This window comes from Poecilia reticulata, chromosome 17, assembly GCF_904066995.2.
Source record: "Poecilia reticulata chromosome 17, P_reticulata-male-v2, whole genome shotgun sequence".
Taxonomy (NCBI): Eukaryota; Metazoa; Chordata; class Actinopteri; order Cyprinodontiformes; family Poeciliidae; genus Poecilia; species Poecilia reticulata.
Genome location: NC_088846.1, coordinates 6,191,994 through 6,218,231, shown reverse-complemented (window position 1 = coordinate 6,218,231; position 26,238 = coordinate 6,191,994). Strand labels below are relative to the sequence as shown.

At 40.1% G+C, this 26,238-nt stretch overlaps 1 protein-coding gene across 2 annotated transcripts in view; it reads right to left on the bottom strand.

Moving 5' to 3' along the window:
* The window catches only part of dnm3b (dynamin 3b), a 30,173-nt gene extending 5,542 nt beyond the window's left edge, over positions 1–24,631 (bottom strand). Inside the window, exons 1-19 of one of the 2 annotated variants that reach the window (XM_008433164.3) lie at positions 24,286–24,631; positions 23,840–23,922; positions 23,563–23,743; positions 20,532–20,605; positions 20,149–20,298; positions 18,520–18,723; positions 16,731–16,829; positions 15,995–16,155; positions 15,521–15,663; positions 15,143–15,278; positions 13,617–13,684; positions 13,258–13,396; positions 13,008–13,094; positions 11,920–11,990; positions 11,720–11,774; positions 9,820–9,933; positions 4,156–4,265; positions 2,203–2,317; positions 646–810 (exon numbers count right to left, since the gene is read on the bottom strand). In XM_008433164.3, the coding sequence (XP_008431386.1) occupies positions 646–810; positions 2,203–2,317; positions 4,156–4,265; positions 9,820–9,933; positions 11,720–11,774; positions 11,920–11,990; positions 13,008–13,094; positions 13,258–13,396; positions 13,617–13,684; positions 15,143–15,278; positions 15,521–15,663; positions 15,995–16,155; positions 16,731–16,829; positions 18,520–18,723; positions 20,149–20,298; positions 20,532–20,605; positions 23,563–23,723 (2,052 nt within the window). In that variant the 5' untranslated portion in view covers positions 23,724–23,743; positions 23,840–23,922; positions 24,286–24,631. Of the gene's footprint in view, positions 1–645; positions 811–2,202; positions 2,318–4,155; positions 4,266–9,819; positions 9,934–11,719; positions 11,775–11,919; positions 11,991–13,007; positions 13,095–13,257; positions 13,397–13,616; positions 13,685–15,142; positions 15,279–15,520; positions 15,664–15,994; positions 16,156–16,730; positions 16,830–18,519; positions 18,724–20,148; positions 20,299–20,531; positions 20,606–23,562; positions 23,923–24,285 lie in introns of both variants that reach the window. The other variant, XM_008433163.3, reaches the window with a different exon arrangement.
* Between the last annotated feature and the right edge of the window lie 1,607 nt (positions 24,632–26,238).

Sequence of the window (26,238 nt, the reverse complement as noted above, 5' to 3'; positions counted from 1 at the left end):
AGGCTGTGCTGCTACATTCTCTGAAGCCTAACCATGTTAATTCACCAACACATGAAGAAAGAAAACCTAGTCAACTGTGCTGCTGCCACCTATAAACATATGTTCTTTATATTTCAAATGGTAATTTTTAAAAATTATTTTTAGGAAAGCAGCTAACAAAATACACTTTAGTTCAGGCCAATATGTACTACTGCTGTAAGCAGTATATGTCTGGGTATTAACAGTATTTTCTAATAAAATGTTGGACAATTCTCACAAATTTAAGAAAACATTCTACCTGAAAGTTGATAATTAACTTGAATTACCTCCAAAGTGGTTCAGCTACATTCTCTTCAATTTAAACACATAAATAAGGAAGTCTTGTCAGGTGTTCTGCTGCCACCTAAAACCATCTGCTCTTTATGTTTCAAAAAATAATGGGTTGTAAAAGAACAAAAGGAATGATATTAAATCTACCTTTTGACATATTGTTTCAAAATGTTTATAACTTTGAAATAAAACAGCAAAAACATCAAAAACAATTTTCCTCTAGACTTACTAAAATGAATAGTAAAGTAATCATGCTACTTATTTTTCTTGCATTTCACCATTAGAAGTCGGCTCTCCTGGAGATTTGTGTTCGTAGATGTTTGGTTTTTCACTTACATTGTTGATCATCAGATGCATGATGGTCTTTGGGATGAGATCCCGGATGCACTTGTTGACGATAGCCATGTAGGAATCCACCAGGTTGCGGATGGTTTCCACTTTGCGCTCCAGCTGAGGGTCCATGGAGAAGTTGTCGGTGGTGGTGGTTGTCTCGCTCTCAACCTGCAGGGGGAGAAAAAGTTCACCCCTTTATTTTGAAGGAAAATGATTCTACAAAGGGTTAAAAGTTTTATTTTAATAACTGACATTTTGACAAAACTAAAGTTTTTACCACTCCGACACACACGAGCACATGTAAAAATAAGTCTTATACATCCCTGCTGTTAATGTAAGGCAATAAAACTCCTACAGTTCATCTTTTATGCTTTTGTGATCTTTAAATCACTAAGAATTAAACTGTGCTATATAAACACTGTATAATTTAATCGTTATTTATTTTAAAACCAGCAGTCTAACAGGCACATTCAGAGAGTTTATTAAAGATTATAGGTCATTTTACATCATCAGCTGTACTTATGCTACACAAGACGAAATGCACACATTTTCACCGATAGCCAAAACTGCAGCTTCTTGGGTGGTACGATATGAGGAATCTATGAATGTGTATTTAAGTTATCTGGGTACATTTGTCATTTTTCTTCTACAGAAGAGAATTAAAATTTGTCAGAACTGGGGTACAGTCTTTTAAATCAGACATTACAAGCCATCAACATTCAGTTTTCTGTCTAATGATCTATAAATGTTGTTTCTGTCTGGTTTGTATGAATCAAAAAAGCTGAAAAGCGAATCCTGACTTTCACATTTACAAACCTAGCCTATGGTGTTAATCTTGCTCTGCGCTGTGCTGTATGTGCACCCCCAAAACGTTTTCGTATTTTGTCAAATTATAACCGTAAACTTAGATGTATGTTATATATATGATGTAGATCGACATGATTTATTACAATGGCAAAGCTAATAAAAAACTTAAAAATAAAATTACGAGAATAAAGTCATAATATTACAAGCATAACGTTGTACGCGAATAAAGTATGTGAACAAAGTCCATAAAATTATGAGAATAAAATTATAAGAAAATAAAGTTGAAAAAAATCAGAATAAAGCCATAATATTTTGAGAGTAAAGTCATGCAATTACGAGAATAGTCGTATGAGAAAAAAACGCAAATATGAGAATAATGTCACAATATTAGGAAAATAAAGTCATAAAACTATGATAATAAAGTCACAGCAATACTAGATTAAAGTCATGCAAGAGTAAAGTTGTAATAATAATATTTCAAGAATAAACTAGTAATAGGACTTTATTCTCATTATTTCAACTTTATTTTTATATGACTTTATTCTCGTAATTTGATTACTTCATTCTAGTGATTTAATTTTTTTTTATTTTCTTAGTGTGTCCCTGGTACTCCGTCGTAATTTATTTGCTCCTGACTTGGTGTATAATGTTGCCTAAAAACCCAGGCATGAGATCAGTGATCTCATGCCGATTAAGCAGCCGCTCTGATTTTGAGTCATTCTCACTGAACAGTGTTGGAGTGGATCCTCTCACCGTGGTGGTCTTGTCAGGGTAGACCCCGGCACGGAGGAGGGACGACTTCCAGCTGTCCACGTCATCCTGGGAGTCACAGGCCAACTCCAGAGTGCGATTGTCCTTGTAGACGTTCCTAAACAAAATCATTTGCTTAGAATGTCAAGTGTGTGTCAGATGATTGCCTCTTCCGTGTGGAACAGTTTCCTGTTGGGTGCCGAGCCAGCGTGTCCAAGAGGAAACTTTCACAGGACATGCTGTAACAATTAGTGAAAGTTCAGGCATGAGACAAAACCTTTTTACGCCGATTTTGACTTTTTACAGACCATCTGTTTGTTTATCTGCTTGATTACTACCAGTCCCTAATGAAAACTTTCTACAATTCCCCGTTTAATCAAATCGGGTTTGTTGAAAAAGCTAAAACTAGAGACGTACCGGTCAAATCCCAGGTGCATTTTTAAAGTCAAGGCGTTTTTAAACGATACGTCCTGAAGTGCCAAGCGAAACTCAACTTCCGCTACCTGTTGTTGATCTACATTCTGTGCCTCTGTCAGTCACACAACCTAGTAAGAATCGCAGCTGTGTCTTGCATGTCTCCCCCAATTGTTTTTTTTTCTAAATCCCAGCCTGTGTTCATGTTTCCATCGTCAAATCTGTGTTGTTTTATTGCTCTGTTATCAAGGTTTGATGTTGCAACTCTTTGAAATGATGCTGGAAGTAAAAGAGGGATTGCAGTGGTTGTGTGTCTTTTTAACATGACCTGCTCTGATTCTGTTCTGGGAGAGTTGCTCAGAAAGCAGCTGAAACATTACTCCATGAATTTTAAGACATTCAAATCAAAGTGCTAAGTTTATGACTAACTAGCAACTTTTTATTAAAGTTTGTTTTCTCTACATGATTAACTGGAACTGCATTAAATTAAAGAGCTAATTTATCTGGTATGAAAACAGGAGATTAAATATGCTAACATCATCAATAAATTAGCTAGTACCGTACCGGCGGTACGTGTCCAGTCTGGCACATCTCTAGAAACGGATTATATGTCTATGTGCATTTTCAGTGACCCGCTGAGTTAACAATTGTTGGAGCAGCATATTGAGGATGACCTGCAGAAACACCACTTAACACTGAATATTTATGATATTATCAAGAAATGTGGATAAAAGAAGCTGGCAAATCAATGGACCGTGAGACAGTTCGTCAAATCTTACCTGTAATGGTAAACTCTGATTGGGTCAATTTCAGAGTTGGGTAATAACCGCTTAACCCATGTGCGTGCGAGGACGGAGTCAAACGTGGAGGATTGTGGCAAATGATACAAGTTTTACGTGTGTGGGTTCGGTTGGACCCCATTTGTAAACACAAGGGTTAAATTCACTCAACGTTTTGAAAAAAAAACAAACTTTTAGCAGTACTCTGTATCTTTATTTCTACTTGAATGATTTAATTATGAAGTAACGCAACTCTTCCTTGAGTAAAATTTCTGAATGCCAAAAATTCACCAGACACAGAAGCAGTTTTTGTTAAAAAATTTGGTAAGCTTTTTATCAAAAGAAATTAATTTGGAAAAAATTTTCTTTTGTCACATTATTTTGTAATTACATTATTTATAAGAATTATTTTCATTTTGACCTTGAAAATGCCAATGATTTCTGCATAACTTTATATTTTAGTCCCCCTCATTAAATCTTTAAATATTAAAGGATTTATGTTTTACTGAGTTACTCAGTACCTGAGTCGCCTTTTTACCAAATACTTTTTCCACTCTTATTTCAGATATTTCTTTGACATTTCATTTAAATTTGAGTAAAAATATGTTGAAGTAGTGCTACTCTTTTTTGAGTACAATTTTTGTGTACCCAGCGCACCTCTGGTTGTTCCTACCTAAAACATATTTCCCCTCCTTAGTCCTAGTTTTTAATTTAATATTGTCTGCATAGATTAATCTTCAAGCCAAAGTCATGAGTAGCAGACCTGGATTCTGTGTTGAAGATGGAGAATATGTGTTTGCTGGACATGAAACTTTTCTCCACATCTCGGACCTTCAGGTTGTCCAGGGGGAGCATGTACTTCTTCTCCTTCTCCTGGTGGAGGGAAAGAGAAAAACAGTGATGAGCTTACACACACAAAAAAGAAAAGCTAAATGAGTTATTATGTTTTTGGTATGTTCAGCATCTGTCAGGCAGAAAAAAGTGAATGCAAGAGAGAGAGAAGTGGGGAAGGCAGAAAGAAAGAGGAGGTGATGTTAAAGGGAGGAGGAATGGGGGAGAAATGAGAGTGGGAGGTAAAGGCAGGAGCAGAGAAAGGGAGAAAAAAAGGGAGAATGAGCACATGTGGAAGTCATTAGAGTTTGGGTCAGGATGCAGTCGTTCTTCACGGTACGTTTTTACACAGAGAAGCACTGGCAGAGAACCCTAAGGAGAGTCTGGTCGAGGTTAAGGGCGGTGCGGGGGGCTTAGTGGGTGGAGGGAGCAGGTCGCTGATAGGTAAAAGCCCCGGCTCAAACTCAAACTCGGGGGGGTCGACTCCACTGAGAACCCTGGGCTCAAACAGATAAAGAGCGGAGATCCTTACCGTTCACTTTACACTTCAGTCCGAGCCTACGCGTCTTAACTCAGCCTGTCTGTTTTCTTTTATCTCAGCCACTCAATATTTTCTCTATATTTTCTCTTTCCATTCCAGAGGGGCCCACTTCCTGCCTGATTTTTTTTTTGGCTTTTTTTTTGTTCGAGGGAGGGAGAGGGAGAGCAAGAGAGATTAAATGACAGCCTGGCGTTAAAACTCAACATCTGGTAGTGCTTAGCACACAGAGATGCAGGGAAAGGAGGGAGAAGTTAAAGAAACGGCGGGCTGAAGGAGAAGGAGAAGAAGCCAAAAAGGAGAAGAAGAAGAAAGTCGATTCGGATAAAGATTCACAAAAGACGGCCCTTTGGTTTGGAAAGTTGTGGTTGACACAGGTAAGACTTGGCGGGCATGGAGGAAGAACTCTACGAAGACTCTAGGATTAGATTCCCCAAGGGGTCACCGTCGCCCTTATATGGTCAACCGGGACCCCTCCTTTTTCCTCTCCCTCTCTTACCCCCTCCCCTCCCTTGTGAGCGTCTCTCTTTCCCTCTTTTTTGTAATATCCCCTCCCAGAACGCGCAACCAGTGTGTCCCAGTCGTCTGAGCGAATGTGCCACGTCAAGGCTGGATACTCTTCACGGCCGGCGTGACCTGAAAGCTGGACCGGTCCGGGACGCCCGACCTAAACAAATAAACAGGAGGGGGAGGGGACCAGTGGGGGGCACTTCCAGAAAACCCCCACACCCCACAGACATGGATGAGGCGTACCGCTGCGTTTCGAATGGGGGGGAAGAGATCTTTTTGCTGCAGGAGCGGCGAGAGGGGAAAGGGCGCCGACGGCAGAGCTGTCCCACCAGCATCGGGATCGGCGGCACACAAGGCCTGGCTCTCCACTCCGGCTCCGTCCACCCAGTGTTCAGACTACCTGTTCATTGTCATACTGGTGTACAGTAGTCTGCACATTGGTTAGACTGGGCACGGACCCTCTTCTGTTCGTCTGTCTCTCTGTGTGTCTCATCCTTCCTCACCATACGTCCGAGGTCGCTACCTCATTCTTTTCTAGACTTTGACCAAAAGAGCGCTCTCAACGCTTGGCTCGCTTTCCCCGCTCGCTTGCTGGTTTGTGGAATAAACTTGTGTCACCAGTTTCCTCACCACTAACTTCAGCTCTGGCTACATGCGCTTGAAGGCATACCTCGGTTTCAAATCAATGCTCGTTGAGCATTAAAAGAAAAGCAAGTTCACATAAATCACTGCATGAATGAGCGAGCATGCAGGCTGCTGAGGAAGATGCGGTCACTCTGGAAAGGGAGGGGAGTGAGGGGGGATGAGGAGCGAATACGGCTGCAAAGCATTGAGCCAAAAGGGCTACGGACCAATCAATCAATTGGGGTTTGAGGGTACATTGAGACACCCCAAGCGAAGGCATTTCTGTGGGTGGCCTAAGCAAGCAGAGGGCACTGATGTATGATGGGTAGTAGCAAATTCAGGAAAAGCAGAAAAAAAAGACTACAAAAACCACAAACACACACACAAAACAGTAAATCTAACTAATCAGATTTTCAGCTGAGAACTTGCACTGTTCCCGCAAAAAGTCACAAGTAGCACATAAAGTGAAGACGATCAAAGCAGCGCCTCTCCTCATTGAAGAGTTGGAGGACGGCGGAGTGAAGGGTATTGATATCTAATAGGTCTTCTCTTCTGCAAAGAAAAGGCCAGATGATGATGTTTGGATTGAAAGTGTTCCTGCCAAGAATGCAAGAAGTTCCAAAGGAACTGCCAGCCGCATTAATACAAGGGAGGAGGCAGACGTGTACACGACCGTAGAAAAGTTCAAGAGGGTGTAAAACAGAAATACACGAGGAGAAGCTAGCGGAGTCTGTAATTACCGGCATTGCCGCGATAGCGTCTCGGATGGCAATCCGCAGGGCTGCCGCGAGCGCCTCACCGCGCCGTCTGAGGTTCCGAGCGGGCGGCCGCGTATTTTTGGGTGGCTGAGAGAGCGAGCATTAGGTTGGGATTGGGGCTGCTCCAAATTTAGTGAAGAAGAAGAAGAAGAAGGAGTGAATGGCTGAAGTCTCAGTGGATGGAGGTGGGGAGTGAAGGAACACAGAATAGAAGGTGCATGGAAAGCACAAGTGAGGATGTGTTGGAGAAAAAAAAACATTTTACTTGATAATCAAAAACTGCGGACACAGCTTTTTTTTTTTTTTGTTGAAGAACTCATTCCAGAGGACATTTTCCTGAAAACTCTTGATGGCAAGCAACTCAATCGGGCCTCCTGGGCAACAATGCAGCATCAGAAAGGGCTGGCTGGAGGAGCTGCTGTGTGTCTGCCTATCTACACTTGCTGTGCAGAATGTCCTCCAACCTGTACAGCAGGCACAGACAGGCAGAGAGACGCCAGCCTGCCACGCGGAGGCCGGCATGTGACCAAATGCTGCATCCTGTTGATGCTGGCCTGTGGATGCAAATGATGGTGGGCTAAAGCTGCTAAAGACATTTGCTGTCGTTGGTCATTCTTAAAATAATAAAATACTGCTTTGAAGCAGCCATTTACCCACTATTTTGATGGTTTGAGTAGGTTTTTGTTTATTATTAGTTCCTTAACTTATAAGTGCAACACAATAGGTTTTAAAGAGTCCTTCCTGTGCCTAACTCTGGTGCTTTTCAGCTGGAAGTCTGATTAGGAGCAGGAATGGACGATATGGCTGAAAAACATATCAAGATATATGCTTTTCATATTCGGTTGGTATTAAGAATTATGATTAATTTTTTTGTTTTAAATGTCTGAAGTAATGCCAAACTGGTGGCGTGACTTTTCCAGTTTTATTCACACTTTTCATGCCATGCTGTTGTTTTTCATTTTGAAAAGCATGGTGGCAAAACTTGAAACTGCTGCTGTGCAAAATAGTCAGCAAGTTGTTGCTAGGTAACCAAAGAGTGAGTGAATTGATGCCGCCCATTTTGCTTAGCTGGCCATGGGAGGTCGAGCAGCTAAAGCGAAACTATTGCTATTGTACCGTTATTGATTTATAGTCCAGGAGTCTTTGAGGATTTCAAGTTGTTGAAATGGGCCATTAAAGGGAAAGTTAAGAAATTTTAAAGTGAGGTTTTGTTAAAAGATTAGCTACAATCTTACCTGCAGTAGAAAACTTCATGTCCTCATAAATCCAGACTAAGGCTGAAGCTAATAGCAAGTCTGAGACAGACCAAGAGCTAAGGAGACTTCTGACATTTTAAAACTATTCTAATCTCCAAATCTCATAGTGGTTTATGTGAATTGTATCAGCTGTTTGCATTTATTGGTTATTTACACAGCAGGAGATTAATGTCTATGGAAATGAAGGGAGAAAGCAGTGCACCAATAATAATCTTCCTGCAGAAAAGATGTACTGAGTGCATTAAAAAAAATCTATAAAATTGTTTTTTGTAAACCAAAATTACTACAATATTTTTTCTTTTAACGGTGCTTTTACTTTCACCTCAGGTAATTACTAAAATGGAAACACTTCCCATGTTCTGTTCTCAGTTCGTGTTTCACACAGGAATATCTTTGGTGTTGCACCTCCTCCAAACTCCATTTCCTGTGAAAATAATCTTCAGCTTCGGTGTAAATATCCATCCATCCATTGTCTTTCCCCGCTTATCCTTGTAGGGTTTCCAGTGATCTCTGGTCAACAGGCGGAGTACACCCTACAGGACAAGCAGGACAGACAACCATGCACACACACACACTCACACACCTAAGGGACTAACTAACCCACCAGTCATGTTTTTGGACTCTGGGAGGAAGCCAGAGCACCTGGAGAGAACACAGGGAGAACATGAGAACTCCATGCAGAAAGATCCCCGTCTGGGATTCAAACCAATGACGCTGTAGTTGTAAAGCAACAGTGCTACCAACTGCACCACTGTCTAAATAACCATCCAATGCAAACATGGCAACAGTCACAAACTGAGATTGGATTTTTAAAAAATCTGATTTAAGTCTTTGGTTCATTAGACTTAGCCTCACTTTATTGTCATTGCACAAAGACAACAGTGAATTTGGCAAAAAAATGTCGTTGCAGCAGTTCACAGAAAAATACTGAAAAACAACAATTGTGAACACATATAAACACATATAGATATAAAAGTGTTACTGGTGCACGTAAGAAAAAAATATGAGTATAACTTAGCATTTACAGAGACATTAGCTTCATCCTCTGAACTCATCTAGTTTTTTACTGAATGAATAATATATATATGTTTTCTTTTAATGATTTTCTTTGATGTGCTTGTGCGTTCTGTTCTGCAATTTTGCTTAATTCCTGTAAAGTGTCTGAGGTATTTTTAGAAAAACGCTACACAAATAAAACATTTTATTTGTATGCAAAAGCTGAATGGCCCCCTTTAAATGTATGGAGAAACAATCACCTGATGATCCTGATTTATAAACCTCTACTCCAGCATATTTAAACTCTCTTTTACATAGATTTGTTAATTCCCATTCTTTACGCTCTAACAACATTTTTCTTCTGCATGTTCCACATTTCCGAACTGAAAAAGGGAAGCAAGCTTTCAGTGTGATGCTCCTACAGCCTGGAATCAGCGCCAGTCTGAAATCAAGATGTCAGAATTGATTTCACTGGACTTATTTCGAGCGATTCTTAAAAAGAGGCGACGAGATTCTTTTAAACAGTGTCACTGTTTTTAAATTATTGTATACTGTTTTATACTTGTGCATATGTATTAATTAATTTTATTTTGTAATCAGGTTGCTGTGTATTGCAGATTTCTGCCCAGGTCCCTCTTGAAAAATGAGATCTAGATCTCAACGAGGTTTACCTGGTAAAACAAAGGATTTATTTTTTTTTAAATAAAATACAATTTGAAGGCGCCTTCCTTGGCACTTAAAGTCACCAACCAATATACAAATGAAGACCCAATGAGAGTTATCTACTGCAAATATGACATAAACTGCTTATGCCTTTCAGCAGAGCCTCACTCCTACCCCTTTCCACAGTTACCCACATGTAATAGACTAATATTGTTATGTAATAAAACTGAAGGTAGCTGAATCACGCTCACCTCATCGTCCTTGAACCAGGAGAGACTCTCGGCAGTGAGCACAAACCAGTATTCCTTGGCTCCTCCCTTAATTATGCTGATGTTGTTGATGGTCAACCAGCCTTTACGGATGACCTGAGGGGATAGGGCACAGCCGAGGCGTGAGCGGCGAAAAGATCTTCACCGTAGAAGCTTTATGTTAGTCGGAAACAGTAAACTGGTTACCCTTTGATCATGTAATCTGAGCAAAGGTGGCGAGACGAAACGTGCGCGAAGGTTAACCGAGGTGTGTGATTGTGACTCACTCAGTGCAGCCGCGCTCACAGCTAGACGCCGGTTAGAGGCTTTATCTTCTACCAAAGATAAAGCGTGTGTATGTGCGTGTCGTCAGTGTTGAGTGTATTAACCCCGACACAAACAGAACCATGCAGGTCCGGTGCCAAGGGATTACTTGGTTAGATTACTGTCAGGCTTGCACCGCCTAAGACTGACTAAAGAGGTTACCCACATCTTTATAAAATCTCTTTCTCGTGGCTCCAAATGCTGAAGATAAACGGGAAGAAATGAAAATAGAGGTGGAACTGGTGTTAGGAGAGAAAAAAAAGTAAGCAAAAACTAGAGCAGCAACGTTTTTTAGTAAAGAAAAAGTTTCAGCCCCACACCGGTCAGTTAGCATCTCTGTGGCGCGTCACGGAGGAAAATGGCAGCAGTGCTGGAGAGCACCACACGCTGGCGAGAAGCAGGACTGCAGCAGGTACAGACGACATTGCAAACCACGACCCACGGATGAGCGATACTCACCGACAGACGCCCTCGAAAGGGCAGCTGAGATTCTCACTAAGGGGTAGGGATGAAATGCAAGGTGGCACCTTTATGACAAAGGGAGGGTTAAAACAAAGGGAAACGTCTCAACAACACCAAGCACGATGGTGGGGGAAAAACTGATACTAAACAAAGAAAAAAAATGCATTTTTCAATAGAGATGCACCAATAACAGAATCCACTTGGATTTATTTTTAAAAGCTCTGATCTGCCGGTTATGATTATAGTTAATTTCTTTCAAGAACTAACTTTTTTGAAAATATATTTTGTGGATAAATTGAACTGATTTAACAATAAAATGTTAGAATAAAACAATTATTTTTCCAAATGTACAGCGCTGTCCTGTATCATAGAAAATGCACAAATACAGTTAAAATCATTTAACTGTATTTTCTCTCCCACAAAATACGGGAGAGAAAAAAGGTGTTTCATTCTTTCATTTATTAAACTGGGGCCTTTTGAGGCCTTTGACCAACATTTAGCTACATCACCAGAGAGAGGGAAAGAGAGCAGTATGCATTACACATCTATACAGTTCAACAGGAATCCACTATTGTTTTAAAGCCCAGATAAAATGATTAAAATCAGAAACTGATTTCTCGATGCATCGCTACTGTTCAAAACTTGGTGACTAACTGAAACATTAAAGTATGGAAGCCGAGAATGAACGTTTTCCACTTACACTTTTTCCCGGTGGTTTTCTTGAGATAATAAATTCACTTTCCAACAATTTTCTAGAGATAATTAATTAATATCTCAACAATTTTCTTAAGATGAAAAAACCTCTCTTGAGAAAACCATGGGGAAACAAATTATGTGAGAAACATCCACTCTCAGCTGTTAAATAAAAGCATGGGAGATAAATAATTACAAATATGAATTATATTTTATTGTAGAAATTTTGGCAGTGAATTGGATAAATCATAAATTTCATCCAATGCAAAAGATTAAGTTAAACGAAGAAGAGGGTTTTGCAAATGCGTTCAGCTCGGTGGTTTCCATTTTTCTGTGCCGTCTCTGATTCGTGTCAATGCGAACAGCAGTTTCGACCTCGTGTGCCACCATTTGTATTCTGACAGGACATGGAGAACACGCTCACCTGATTTCCTGCTGAACTCTGGCTCTTATTAGTCTGACTGCTCCTCTGCTGAGCGCTGCGCCACGGCAACGGCAACATGGACGCAGAGACGGAACATTGGAAAAATAAGAAAAAAGTAGGTGGGAAAGAGTGACAGCAAACTTTGTTAAAAAGACAAAAAGTTAGCGTGTTGAACTGAGGTGAGACGGTTTCATGTTCACCTAGCAAAGCCAATGAAATCCTCATGATTGGTGTTTATGTAAGAGAGCTGCAGATCAATCAGCAGGAGAACCTGAAAGGACACACAAGATATTTATTATGAGAAACAGCTGTAGGACGATGGGAAGGGAGCATAGAGTAGCACTGTGATTAAAAAAGGGTTCTGCAAGGTTGCCTTATTGAAAGTCATTTTGCAAATTTTCTTGGTATCAATTGGGAAAAAAGATTGAAACCAATTCAGTCTTTCTAATCAACAAAATCAGGATTTAGGTCACTATTTCTTGGAAAATGTTTGCTGTATTTAGCCACGTTTATTCAATTAACTAAAAGCAGATCTGGGTGCAGCAAAGTTTGCTTTTGAGTAAAAGTTACAGTCTTTGTACGATAATCTAAAAAATTTGTTAATTTAAAGACAAATAATTGATGTTGTAGTCGATACTTCTTATTGTGAGAAGATTTTACTTTGTCTGACATAATAATGTCCTGATTAAAAATAGAAAGGCTCCATGTAAATCAAACACCTGAGCTGAAGGGCCAAATTTGTATGCTTCTTGAACTGAAGTCAGGGGCCACAAATGGCCCCCGGGTCACACTTTGGACACCCCAGGTATATATAAAAATCATTAAGTCTTTTAAAACAACTTTTTTTTTTAGCTAATATTGTGCTAAAATTTCAACTATGGTAATCATAAAAACTTTTTAGAAGACAAAAATGTGTTTAAAATCAAATAAACACCGGAAATAATCCATACATTAGATCAAGTTTTTTCATTTAAAAATAGCAATAAAATATATTCAATCCGTCCATCCATCCATTACATTATATTGTAATAATTTTTTTTATTTTCTTTTGTTCTGCTACATGCCTCCTCAATACGTAAAACAGCAATACACGCAGAGGATATTTTTATGCTAAGCTAACCTAAAACAACCTCACCTAAAACTTAATTGGTAAGATATTAACCTCTTGCTGTACCTTTGAGTGAGTTTTGTTCTTAAGAAGTAAAAGGAGAACTACAGATCTGAACTTCCTTATCATTTGTAATAGTAATTAGTAACTAATGTGATAAGTATAGCCTGAACACTTTACCTGGTCCTTGGCGCGACTCTCCCTGTCCCGGATGTGAGAGGTGACGATCCTCTCGGTTTCCTCACGGAGTGTCGGGAAGCATTCCAGCTGGAAACAAAACACGCAGCATGTCAGCACCCACAGATTGGAAACAGCAAACGTTATGGAAGCTGGTATTTTCAGATGCTGCTTTATGATTAACTAAAGTTTGCTAACTTTATAGCAGTCATAGCAGCTCCATAATCGCCATGAGTAGCAGGGGGGAGGATACCTTGTTGGAGCACTGGCGCACGGTGTTGATCAGCTCTTGGATGACCATGTCCACACATTTGATGCATGGCTCCTTCAGCTTCACAATCTGCTTCTTCACTATGGCCTCAAACGCCATATCAGGGGTGAAAAGCCCAGTTCTGGAGAAAGAAAAGAAATGATTTGACTGGTTGTTACGCAGTTTAGCATTAGTGTATGAATTATGCCACACAGGATAGGTAGAAGTTTTTACAGCAAAGGTTTTCAACATTTTGTGTTGCTAACAAGCAGAAGGTTGCTCCCTATCACTGACGGACATGCGGCACATTTGATACTATGGGAGATAAGTCAAATAAATAAATAAAATACAGAAACCCCTACCTGATACCATGAATGTTCTTGATGGCATAGCTGATCTCACGCCGCATCTCCTTGTCATCACACTCCATCTGAAGCAGAAAACAAGAGTTAAAAAAAACACACACTTCCTTTAAAATAGTTTACATGTTCAGCTAATGAAGAGATTATCTCAAAAACTGAATACACAGTACTTGTTGATTTTTAAACACTTAAATATTTTATACTTAGCTACAGAACAATGTTTAACATTCGCCCTGTAGAACATTTTTTCTTAGGAAAAAAATCTGTTTTCTAAAAACAAAAAACAGAGTTAGCCCTAGGAACTAAGACTGCAGCAAATCACACTAACTCGTCTATTTTTAAAGAAAGTAAATATTTTGAGGCTCAAACTTTGGGACTATATGCAGCATCTGCCACGTTTCTGGCGGATGCTGCGGATGTTACCTCTGGTAAGATGTGTAAAAAGGCTTAAAATACAAATACATATTTTATTGCAGTGACATTATTTCAGAAATATATTTCATAGATTTGCAAAGAAAAATGAAACCATAAATTATTTGTGAATCATTGAGTATTTTTTAAGGAACATAATTTCAGATGTTTTAAACATGTTTTCTTTGCAGTAATTAAAAAAAAAACATCAATATTTTATTGCTGTACCATAACTTCAGATGTTTTAAATCTTACCTATAGTTTGAGTCATTTTATTCAGTGGGAGATAAATTCCATGTTAAGTATATTTATCAGTGGTGCTGCCCTCAACACTTTCAGGAGCTGGATGGATGGATCACTATTTGTCATGGAGACAGGATCTCATGGTTGTTATGGAGACTTGCTTACCCCAAGATGCCAGTTTCTGTTGCAATCCCCTAATGGTGAGCTTTGTCATGTTTTCCCTCCCGTTTCCCATTCTGCTCCCTGGCTGCGTTCCCACTGACCATATAATTGTGCAAACTGGAATTCTGAAAACACATTTTTACTCAACAGAAAGATGCCAATTAAAAAAAAAATAAAAAATTTCATATAAAGTTTTTGCAGTAGGATGAGGTGGTTTTTCAGTTGTATCGAAATTAATATTTTTTCTCAAAATTGTGACGAAAACACTTTTTTCATATCACATGAGTCAAGTGATCAACAACCAGAAGTTTCTACTGGAAAAAGTGATGAAGGAAACGACAGGAAGTGGGAGGAGGATGTGTTATTTAATGAGGTACTGCATTAACAAACTTATTTACGTGTGATTTCAATTGCGTTTCTTATTCAATGGAAACAGCAATCACGAAAATGTTTTGTCTACATTAGCAGAACATCGACAAAGTTTTGCAAACATTTGCAATTGAAACTCAGCTACTGCGCGTGATGAAAAATTTAATAAGGATCATCCAATTTTATTTCTTCAATACAGATCCTGTTTTATAACAGTGAGATTATACTGCTGCAATTAAAGTTTCATTTAGTGTATTTTAAAGCTTTTTGCCCACCTTTACCAGGGTTGCAAACAACTGTATTTATCCTATTTTTTTAAGATTTAATGCTCAGCAGTTCACCTTGACGAGTTCAAAAGGGAAGCGCTCATGAAAGATGCGATTAATTTTCGCTCCACCGGACAGCTCCACCGTGTCCACCTGATCCCCCGAGCCTTCAATCCTCTTCTCAAAATCAACAGAGAACTGTTGCACCATCCTGAAACGCAACAAATGTGCAAAAACATCCAGAAATGCAACAAATGTGCAAAAACAACAACAAAAAAACAATAACAGCAACCATATATCAGCTAATTAAAGCAAGCTCTGATTTCTGGCAACTTAAAAAATGTGAACTAACAAAAGACAGAAAACAAAAAGAGGAAAGAAATTCCTTTCACATGGTCTTTAGTCAACAACGTCTCATGTTGCTTCGGCTGTGGGAAAAGAAGCGGTACTGACTGTAACAGCTGCTTGGTTTTGCGAGACGGGTCATCGGGCCGGTATCCCCGGTATTCCTCCGCCTCCTTGTCTAGAGCCAACAGCTGGGCCTGCAGCTTACTGCGGAAAGCTGGCAGGGTGTCCCGAATGTGGTTGGTCAGTTGCTGAGAAGACGCAAATCCGACAAGACGCGAGTTAAAATCAAATACAGAATAAAATGAAATGTGTGTTTTGACTACCTGGAATCTTTTTTTTTTAATCTTAATTGTATCGTATCACGTAATTCACTGTAATGAAATAAGATTCTGATATTCATCCAAAAGCATTCCAGAGAAAATCTTTAATTCTGTGAAATCATGAATTATTTAGAGCTAGGCAGGATGGAAGGTGGTGAGTGATGGAAGCAAAAAGAATCCAAAAAAAAAAGTAGGCCACCCTCTTATTAATTATGTAAAGAGCACCGTGGGAGAGCAGAGAGGGTAAATCCATCATCACCTGGTTGAGCACTTGCTGCAGGCGAGGGGTGCCCATTTTGTCGGCTATGTGCCTGTAACTGGGGTGGGACAGGAAGAACTTCCTCTCAGCCTCCAAAGCCGCCTTAATGTCCTTCTTGCCATCAATGTCCTTCTGACTGCGGTTCACCACACCAATATACCCTGGAATAACACAGAGAGAAATATCCTAATGAATCCAGCCTTATAAATTAATTAAACAATGACAGTAGGAAGTAGGGATTCACCAATCCACCTTTTCATTTCCAATGCCTATATCTGAGGTTTACTATCAGCTGAACTGACTTGAAATGTTTCTGTTTTTCTAAAGGGACTGAATTGCAAATTAATTTGATAACTAAATACACTTAAACACACCAGTCTCTTCACAAGCTTCACAAACATTAATTTGTATAGTCAATGGAATTAGGAGTAGACCAATGTAAAATAAATAAGAAAAAACAGAAACTCAAAAAATAAACAGCAGTAAACCTTCTTTCAAATGGTTCAGAAAATGCTATTTGGAATTGTATATATAATGTAAAATAAATAATACAGTGTGATGTCACTCAGAGCACAAAGAGTAGAATTAGACTGAATAGATCTGAGCTTATGGTTTGGGAACATTGCCACCAATATCCGATCTAGAATTTTTACCAATATCGTGACCGATACAGATATTAATATCAAATCAGTGCATCTGTAGTAGGAAATGTGTTATTCTGAATAAAAATATTCACCTCTTCGTAGCGGCAGCAGTTTGTTCTCCAGAACGTCTCGGGCGTCTGTTCCCTCATCCATCAGATCCAGTTTGGTGATCACTCCAATGGTCCTTAAACCTTGTTACAGCAAAAGGAGTGAAACGAGGAAAAACATAAAACATAATACATACAGTGCACTGAACATTTATACATTTTACAGAATTCCAACAATAGACTCAATTTTGTTGAACTGGTATTTATTGACAGTCTAGCATAAAGTAGTGCATAATTTTGTCAAGGAAGCAAAAGGATATATGGATTTGTAAATGTTTTACAAACCACAAAAGTGTGGCTTGCATTGGTGTTCAGTCCCTTGATTCAGATACGCTGTAAAAACACAAATCCTTATCAAGTAATTTTGGTCTAGTTTTTAGTGCAAATGTCTTAGTACACTTGAAATAATATAAAACTGGCTTACAAGTAACTTAAGTGAATAATTCCTCAATATTGATGAAAAAGTAATAGTTTCTCTGGCAAATTATTTCACTTCTAACATGGAAAAAAATGTCTGGTTATGAGAGAAATGAGAAAAATAATCTGCCAGTGGAACGGGAACTTTCAAAGTCTAGACCTAAATAGAATTGAAAATGTTAAGCAAGACTTGAAAACTAATCTTAAAGAGTCATTTATTACATTTGACTAAACTTTAGCTGTTTTGCTAACAATAATGGGCAAAAAAGTCAGTATTTTTAATGTGTTGATTCACTGATCGTTGAGGCCATTTAACAAAGTACTGACTCAGTCAGGCTGAATACAAAAGCAAGCCACACTTTCCAGATTTTATTTATGAACCATGTATTTTTTTCAACAGTTTAATAATTTAACACCCCATCCAGTTTCTGTCTCATTTAAAATCCAACATGTACTATATATTTTTAATTAATGCATAATGATTACTCTCTCTCCAACCCTTTTTGTTTTTCTAAAATAAAAACACAAAAAGTGAGGAGCCCCTGAAATAAATGTATTTCAGAGGCGAATGACTATTCAGGTGTTATTATTCTTGTTCCTAAGCTGATTTTTGTCTTGTCAGTTAATAATTGTTGCATTGTTCTTGAAAAATAAAAAATTAAGTATTCTAAAAAAAAAATCCAACATGTACGTCTACTTTTATTGTATAGAAACATGGATTGTTTTGATTTAAAAAAGAAAAAAAAAGAAGAACAAAACGGCTGTGTTTACTTCTGGCTCATAGAACCTGATGTCTGTTTTTCTGCAGCAGCAAGCTAAACATGGACCAATCTGGTCAACAAGCCCATGTCTGGTGATCTGAGCAGCCAATAAAAACCTGGCAGTATTTCACTGTTAGGCTAATAGAAGACCTCCTGCCTGTTTACTACAGTCTCAGGTTGCGTTTAATGGAGCTGAGAGGCTTTTAAAGGATATTCCCAGCCATATATTCTTTCATTTGTGGGACATCAAATATATATTTTCACCCTGGTTCCCATTTGGTCCGTGTTTTTATTCAGTTCCCTTTTTCAGTACTATTATTTTGATCCTGCTCTCTTTTTTTACACTTAATTCTTAATCTTTTATGTCTCTCCTCTCTCAACACTCCTGTTTCTAATAATAATCTGACACTTGATTGATCCCTGCAGGGAGGTGACGCCGCCACATTTAGAGAGGTCAAAGCACAAAAGTCAACGGACAGCATCTCACAGCTAACAGAGATTCCCTGTTGAGCTTTTATCCGTGCCAACAAACACAAGGTCACGTCTTTCAGCTTTGATTTCTTTTGGCATCTAACGCTGCAGCCTCCTCGCCTTACCCTGGGGGTCAACGTCCTTCGCCAGTTTGAGGGCGTCGGAGTTGGCCAGGTCGGTGTTTGCTGGGGTGACGGCCAGGATCAGGCAACTCTCTCTGCTGATGAACTGCATGATCATGTCCCTTATCTGTTGCTCGATGTCCACAGGCTGGTCTCCAACTGGCACCTTGGTGATTCCCGGCAGGTCGATGAGGGTCAGATTCAGCACTGCGGAGTCACAGGAATGCAATAAATGAGCCGTATTCCACAGCCGGACCAAAGGATATGCGAGATAAGTGGCTGCTTGGGGCCTCCGCACCACTAGGGGGCCCCCAGAGCACCAAACTAGTGTGAAATGACAAAAAAATAATAAAAAAAAACTGCAACATTTACAAATGTAGGAATAACATAGTGAGAATATGAATTTGAAAAAATAAGACCCACTTTTTTTATATATGACAAGCCAAATAAACCAAATTATTGCTGTTAATTTTCTACTGTGCAACTTTGCAAACAGCACTTGTATTTCACCATAGGATATACATGTTGGTCTGATTTTCTTATTATAGCATTTTAAAGAACTAGTGTAGTAATACATATACTGTGTTCAAAGTTAAACAGCCTCTCTGCTCTTTAACACAAAACTATCTTTACAAGATAGCATGCTAGTTTTGCTAGCTAGTTTAAACAGACTTTAGTGATTAGATGGTACGAAAATCTCATAATAACAAACATCAAGGTAAATAAAAGTTTGTTGTACAAAAAATATTTTTCAATACTGTGTAAATTATATTTTACACAACATTTGAAGAGTACATCACAAGAGGAAGAACATTTTAGCCCCTTTTATGCTGTTCCTATAAATTTCCCCAAAACTCCATCTGTTACTAACGTAGCCAAAGCATAATATTTATCTCACTAATGCTGGCTTATTATTATATTGGAATCAATTTTTCTCCATCTGTCATTCAGTAATGACATATTATTCCTATTGCTAATCTGCATGCCAAATACATAGCTACGTACCAGCTATGTGCTGTATTCTAATTAGCAGTTTAGCTGCTACCTGACAGAAAAAAGTTAATTTATTTTTTATGTACTGTGATGGACTGGTGACCTGTCCAGGGTGACCCCGCCCCTCACCCGTTGACCGCTGGAGGTAGTCACCAGCACGCCTTGCAACTCCACTAGGGATAAGCATGTGAGATGATGGATGGATGGAATTTTTTATATAATCATAAATCAATTCAAACAGTACTATAATAAAAATAATAATATGGACCATTTTATTTATATATATAAAAAAATTGTTGTATTCAACTAAAATAAAGTAATTACTTAAAAAGCCGGACAGACCCTCGTTCTGATCAAATCCCTACAGTAAGACATCATTACCAATATCTGGAATCTGAAGTAGTCCTACCTCCTTAGGTGATTTGTTTTATTATTCCTACAGATTATAAATGTAATGTACACCATCGAACAGAACGCCCTCGTCTTTGTTTCCACTGACACAGCTTTAATAAACATCATCCGCCGGCCATTTGCTGTGAATCACATCCTGTCACACCCTGTGTAGATCCAGCAGAGTTTCAGCGGTCTGTCACTAAGTTGACGTTAAGAAGAAGAGAAGCTGCGCAATCTCATCCGTACCGTGAGGGGAGTAAACCCGCAGGTTGATGGGAACGGGAGATATGCCTTTGTTGGCCCCCGTGACCCGATCGGTCTCGCCCTCAATCTCTTGGCGCACCTCGTCAAAGTCGGTGAACTTTTTCCCCTTGCAGTGGAGGAATTCAGCCCATTCTGTGGGGAAGGGAAAAAAAAGAAAAGAAAGAAAAACAGAAAAACATGCACCAAAGATTAGTAATGGCTGCACTGAGTGGAACAAAATGCCGATGGAGGAGGGAATAAAAAACAGCACCATTTAGAAAGAAAGGAGGATTTTGTGTGTGTGTGCGTGTGTGTGGATGTGTGAGAGAGTGGACAAAATGTGTCTGTTATTTTGCGTGGGTGTGTGAAATGTGTGTGGTACCCACCAGCGTTTGCACTGATGAGCTGCAGAACCAGAGGCCTGCGGGTGACGATACCAGAACCGCGGGGCAGAAAGTCCCTAAAGAGGAAAACACAAATCAGAAAAGTCTTTTTAAAGCCACATCTATCGTGAACTTACAGTGATAAGTGTTTATGGACTGTGCTGCTTGTTTTTTAACAACACGCCAGATGCAGCAGAGTTTTCCTTGCCGTTTCTTTAATGGAAAAAAAATCCTGTTAGTGAGCTCAAAACGGCTCAAACCAGAAGACATTTCAAAATGGAGCCTGCAGCTTTCAGCTGGTGTCTCTCTGAGTGAGGGAGCAGAACATTCCGACCCGATAAACAGCAGGTCTGGATGAAGAGCTGACAGGGGCGCTCGCTCATTTGCAAAACGGTGACTTTGACGTTTTCTGGAGGGCTACGCACACAGGTGATGAATATGCTTGTGTGTGAGTGTGTGTGTGTGTGTGTATGTGTGTGTGCGCACGCACATAATCTGAACCTAAAAGTCTCTACCTTTGAGGCTTAAAGGCTTGTTGCGGGAAACCTTATCGACAAATATTCCCTGAGAGGGACGAGCCTTGAAGAAACGAGGAGGCCTTCGTGAGTCCATTCAGCAGAGTGCAGAGCCAGAGCTGGACAGATGGACCATTACTCAGCACCACTGAAAGGCTGGAGGACGACTAAATCAATACACCCAACTGAATAAGTGCACTGAACTATTTGGGTATGTTGAACCAAGTTACTGTGGGTTTGAGTTGGGTTTTTGTTGACAGCTAACAGGAAATAATGCTACTATTTACCAAATAGTAGCATTTGGTAAATGCTACTATTTAGCATTTACCAAATGCTAAATAGTAGCATTTGGCAAATGCTACTATTTACCTGAAAGACTGAGTTCATGACTGAACTCAGTCTTTCAGTCTTTCAGTCATATACATAACTCAGTCATGAAAGACTGAGTTATGTATATGAATATAAGCGTTAGGAGCTAAAGCGTGACTTCCTCCGTTCACCTGATTAGCCCCTATTTGATTAAACTCAAAATTCCAGAGCAACACCATGAATATTCATTTGTGCATTCCAGAGTGGGAGCTGCTGCATGTGGGCGGTGTTTTAAAAAGGTTACACACAGCAGAGCATTTCTGCAGCCGGCTTTCTATGCATAAAACTATGGCTCTGTGGCAGAAAAGAGACGGGTGTCAGAGTCAAGTTCTCTAGACTTAGCTGTGACATTAGTCCTTTAATCCTAGAAATGCTCTTCAGGTGATAAAAGGCTGATTTTGTAATTATCTTTATGTGTCTCTGAAGGCTCAGAGACACGTAAAGCGAACTGTGCTGCTTTTCAGGGCCACCAGAGAACCCCCAACAGAGTGTTAAAGAATTGTCCATTGTGTTAGTTGTTCAAACACAATTGAACAACTTGTTCAAAAGTTTCATATTTAGACCTATGACACTTACATGTAGTTTCATAGATCTAAATCTATGGAACTATTCATAGATTTAGAATTATGGTAAAGCACATAACATACACAAACATTCCAGTTTGGACATTCAGTACTTGAATGCACCATAACAGCATTGCTGGACTGAAGGTTCTTTACTGCTGTGCAGTGTTTTGGACCGGTTGAATGTTTAAGGCAGCCAGATTTGCACTTTAGCTAATTCTTCTCTAGTATCAATGATGTTAACTTGCTGTTGTTTTAAGGGTGTAATTCGCCCTTAAAACAGTCCCTGTAATTCAGTTGCAGAACAGAGTATGCACCATATTGCTGTTGAAAGATGTCTTTGTTGACATTACGTTTTGGCTCTGTAAAATGTTCTTTCTCCAAAGCGGCTCCAAACGGCAGTGTGCGCCATTTGGGAACACTCTGCCGTTGTTCCCAAACGGCAGAGTTTTGCAATAGCTACAGGAGTTCTGGTGTCACTTTTTAAAGTTGTGCAACAGAACACTGTATTTTTGTTCTGAATATAAATGTTCTGCTTGCCCATGGGTATATATGAAGCTATATTTGTTCAGTACACATGCATAGTGACCCGACATGTACTGGTAACTTAGTTCAAAGTTACAATTTAATATCACAAGTTGCATTTTATGGACAGTGTAAGTGGAAGCTAATCCAAAATAAATTACAATAATTGTGTCTTTCTCTGCTGTACTGAGTCTGTATTGAATCTGACTATGAAACCAAATTAGTAAAATAACAAAAAAGTAGTGTCCTGTTAAAAGCAACTTTATCAGCAAATATTCAGAGCTCTTTAGCAACTAATGTAATAGTACCATTTCTTTAAAAAAAACCCAACTCAAATCCAAAGTAATCAGATATGTTTGACTGTTTCTTGATGTCTTCAAACATACCCAAATATTTTAATAAACAAATGTGTATTGCCTTTTTCACAATTAACGACTGTATGATGGTTTTTAATGATGTAAAGCACAAAAAACATGACTTAACTTGGTGACTTATGATGTAGCCAATTGCTGCCGTCCTTACAGAGGAATTGGCAACACTGATTTATAGAAATACTTGCTTCATATTGAACTACGATCCCTAACAGGTAATTTGCTGAAAACAGAAAACAGCTGATCCAACTTTTTTAAAAAGTTGTTACAAGTAATCAAATTAAGTTTATCCCAGTAAATATACTAAGCTTATTAAGAAGACATGTTAAACAAACATAGATGAAGTTTAGCAAACTTAATTTGATTACATGTAATGAATTAACTCAACCATTTTTTAAGATGGATCTCAATTTTTTTTTTTCAGTGTTTGAACTGGAATTGGTGCCACGCAACACCGGGCTCTGGATGCTTATTGGGCCAGAATACCCAAAGGTGCTGCTATAACCCACATAAAGTTGTGGCTCTGTGTGACCCAGTGCGGCTGGCTTGGAAAAAACTGAAGGACGGGACTTGACTGAGTTGCAGATAATGATGGTCTGCAGACAGCCTCGCGCACTGCATGGCTTCTTACGTCATCCTCAAGGTTAAACGGGAGAAGGGGATTATCCTATTTCTGGTGGTCAATTTTTACCTGCCGACGAAGTTCTCCAGCACGGAGCTCTTGCCTGCGCTCTGCCCGCCGACCACCGCAATTTGCGGCAGATCCAGGTTGCAGGCCTGGCCGATGGAGCTGAAGGCATCCTGCAACCGGTTGACCAGCGGGATCAGATCCTCCATGCCACGATTTCCCATGGTGCCTTTAGTCAGGAGGACTTGGAATCAGCGAATGGAGACAGAAGGGAGGTGAGGGGGGGAGGAGGAAGAAGAGGAGGGGACGTGGCTCTGCTGTATTATTAGTCCAGGACTACCGTGGCGCTTGTTGATGTGGCGGAGTCATCTAGCCGCGCATTGCCGCCCCCCCAACCCTCGAGCCAAGCGAGGGTCGGACGGGCTGTGGAGACAGAAACAAGACAGGGAGAGTCAGAAAAAGGACAGAGAGACAAACTGCGCAGGAGCACAACCTGTTCTCTCTCTCTCTCTCTCTCTCTCTCTCTCTCTCTCTCTCTCTCTCTCTCTCTCTCTCTTTTCTTCCTTTCTCTCCCTCCAACACAAACACACATACGTCTAGAAAAGCCTTTTGCTGTCAAGGACATTCACCGACCGGAGCTCAGTTTCTTCACAATGCATACAAAATCAAATAAAACAACACCGAGGCCACCTGCCCTTCTGCACGCGCACACCACGTCGCGCGACATTTAATGAATTAAAAAGATAGCGTCAGATGAACGCGTGACATTATTAGCGTGAAGCTCACCTGTGTTGTTGTGTCGTTTGTGGGGGTGGTGGAAGGGGGAGGCTCGCTCAACCTCAGGGTTCCCCCCCTCCTGGTTCTACGCGTCTCGCCTCGCCGGTGTGTCGCTGTCCGGTGCTGAAACGACCAGGCGGCGGAAGACGAGCGTCGACACTCCGCGAGGTTACACAAGCGCCACGCGCTCCTACTGCCGCTACACCGTCGGCTCACAGTCCACAAAGTAAACCGCGCACCTGTGGTCGAACGTCAGCGCGAGCAGAAATTCGCCTTTGACAGATTAATGATAATATTTTCTCTCTCTCCCTCTCTCTATCTCCTTCGTCTCTCTCTCCCCGCTTCTCTGCGGTGTGACTGCGAAGCTGCAATCGACGCGACGGAGGACCAATGAGAGAAGAGGGATCTGCGAGCGATGCGGCGGAGCGCGGCGTCCCATTGGCCGAGCGGGTTCAGGTTAGGCCTCGCGCGGCCGGCCTCCTGTTTACATCCCCTTCGCCGCTCCTGCCCCCGTCGTGAGTCATGCGGCACGGCTGCGCATCGCTGCAACACGCACAGGAGGATGCGCCTCTTCAGATCCCCGCAGTGGGAGCAGAAAGTACCCGTTATTAAAAAAAACAACAACAACATTCACTCGTATTTATCGTTTCATATCGCTTTGTTTTATGCACATTGCAAAAAATAAAAAAATTAAGAAAGAAATGGGAAGGAGGTGGAAAACATGGCCTCGCAAGTGCAGGAGGGATTCACTACAGATTCAAGATAGAAAAAGTGTGACATTTGGGTCCAGACTGCCACTAGCGTCTGAGGCTCCTGCTGGTGGAAGCGGTCATGTGGAATGGATGATGTCTTAACCTCTCACAGGCCAACATCTGCGCCCGCTGCTGGAGGAAGTGTCTTCTCTTGGCTACAGATGAGATCTGTCATTGATCTGAAGGAGAGGTCTAATTTGCTCCTAAAGGCCCTCTGCCTCTGATGTTGAAAGCAGACTTGAAATTCACCGAGGGCAGAGAAAGCAAAGCTATTAGGGTCGCTCATTCATTTCTAGGCCACAAAATGTCATTAGTGTTGAATTTGCCCTTGTCATCATGGACAGGCCTCTGGAGTCGACGCACCGTGATGTGGTGAACCCTAGATGGCGGTAATTATCTACTGAACCGTTTGTCTCCGCCACCGACGTCCTTATTGGTTATTTAGGACGATGTATTAGGACCATTTGTCTTTGTCGACGAAAAAAGGAGTAAATTTGCGCCAAAAAAATCACCTCAGAAATTTTGAGAAAGATCTTAGAAATTTTCTAGAAAAACAAGGAAATTTCTGAGCATCAAAATTCGAAAATTTGTGAGAAAAAAAAAATCAAAAATTTGAGGTTAATCTTTTCCAGAAAAATCTTGCACATTTCTGAGTTTGAAAAGTGAAAAATTTGCTAGAAAAAAACTCAGAAATTTAAAGCATGAGTTCAGAGGTCCCACGGATGAAACATTTTTTTTAGATTCATTTCAGAAATTGTCCAGAAAAATCTAGGAAATTTCTGGGATTGAAAAACCAAGAATTTTCTAGAAAAAAAAATGTTGGAGTTTCAAAACTAAAAAACATTTCACTTCCGAAACTCACTTTTATGAGTTTCATGTGTTTTCCTAGAAAATTTCTGATATTATTCTGAAAATGTCTGAGTTTTTCAGCACAAAATGGCTCCTCTTTTTTCCTATCTACAACGGCCCTCTACGCCATCGCAGTTATTCCACATCCAAGACGCTTGTTTTCATAAACTGTGAGGCGTTTATGAATGAGTTGCCTGTTAACATCGTGTCCTCAAACTGGAAATGTCAGGAGCATTCGGACAGCGATGACCAGACAACTGGGTCAGAGCATCTCTAAAACTGCACCTCTCTTGTGAGATGCTCCCAGTCTGCAGTGGTCAGTAAGAAAAGTGGTCAAAAGAAGGCAATGAACTAGTTATTC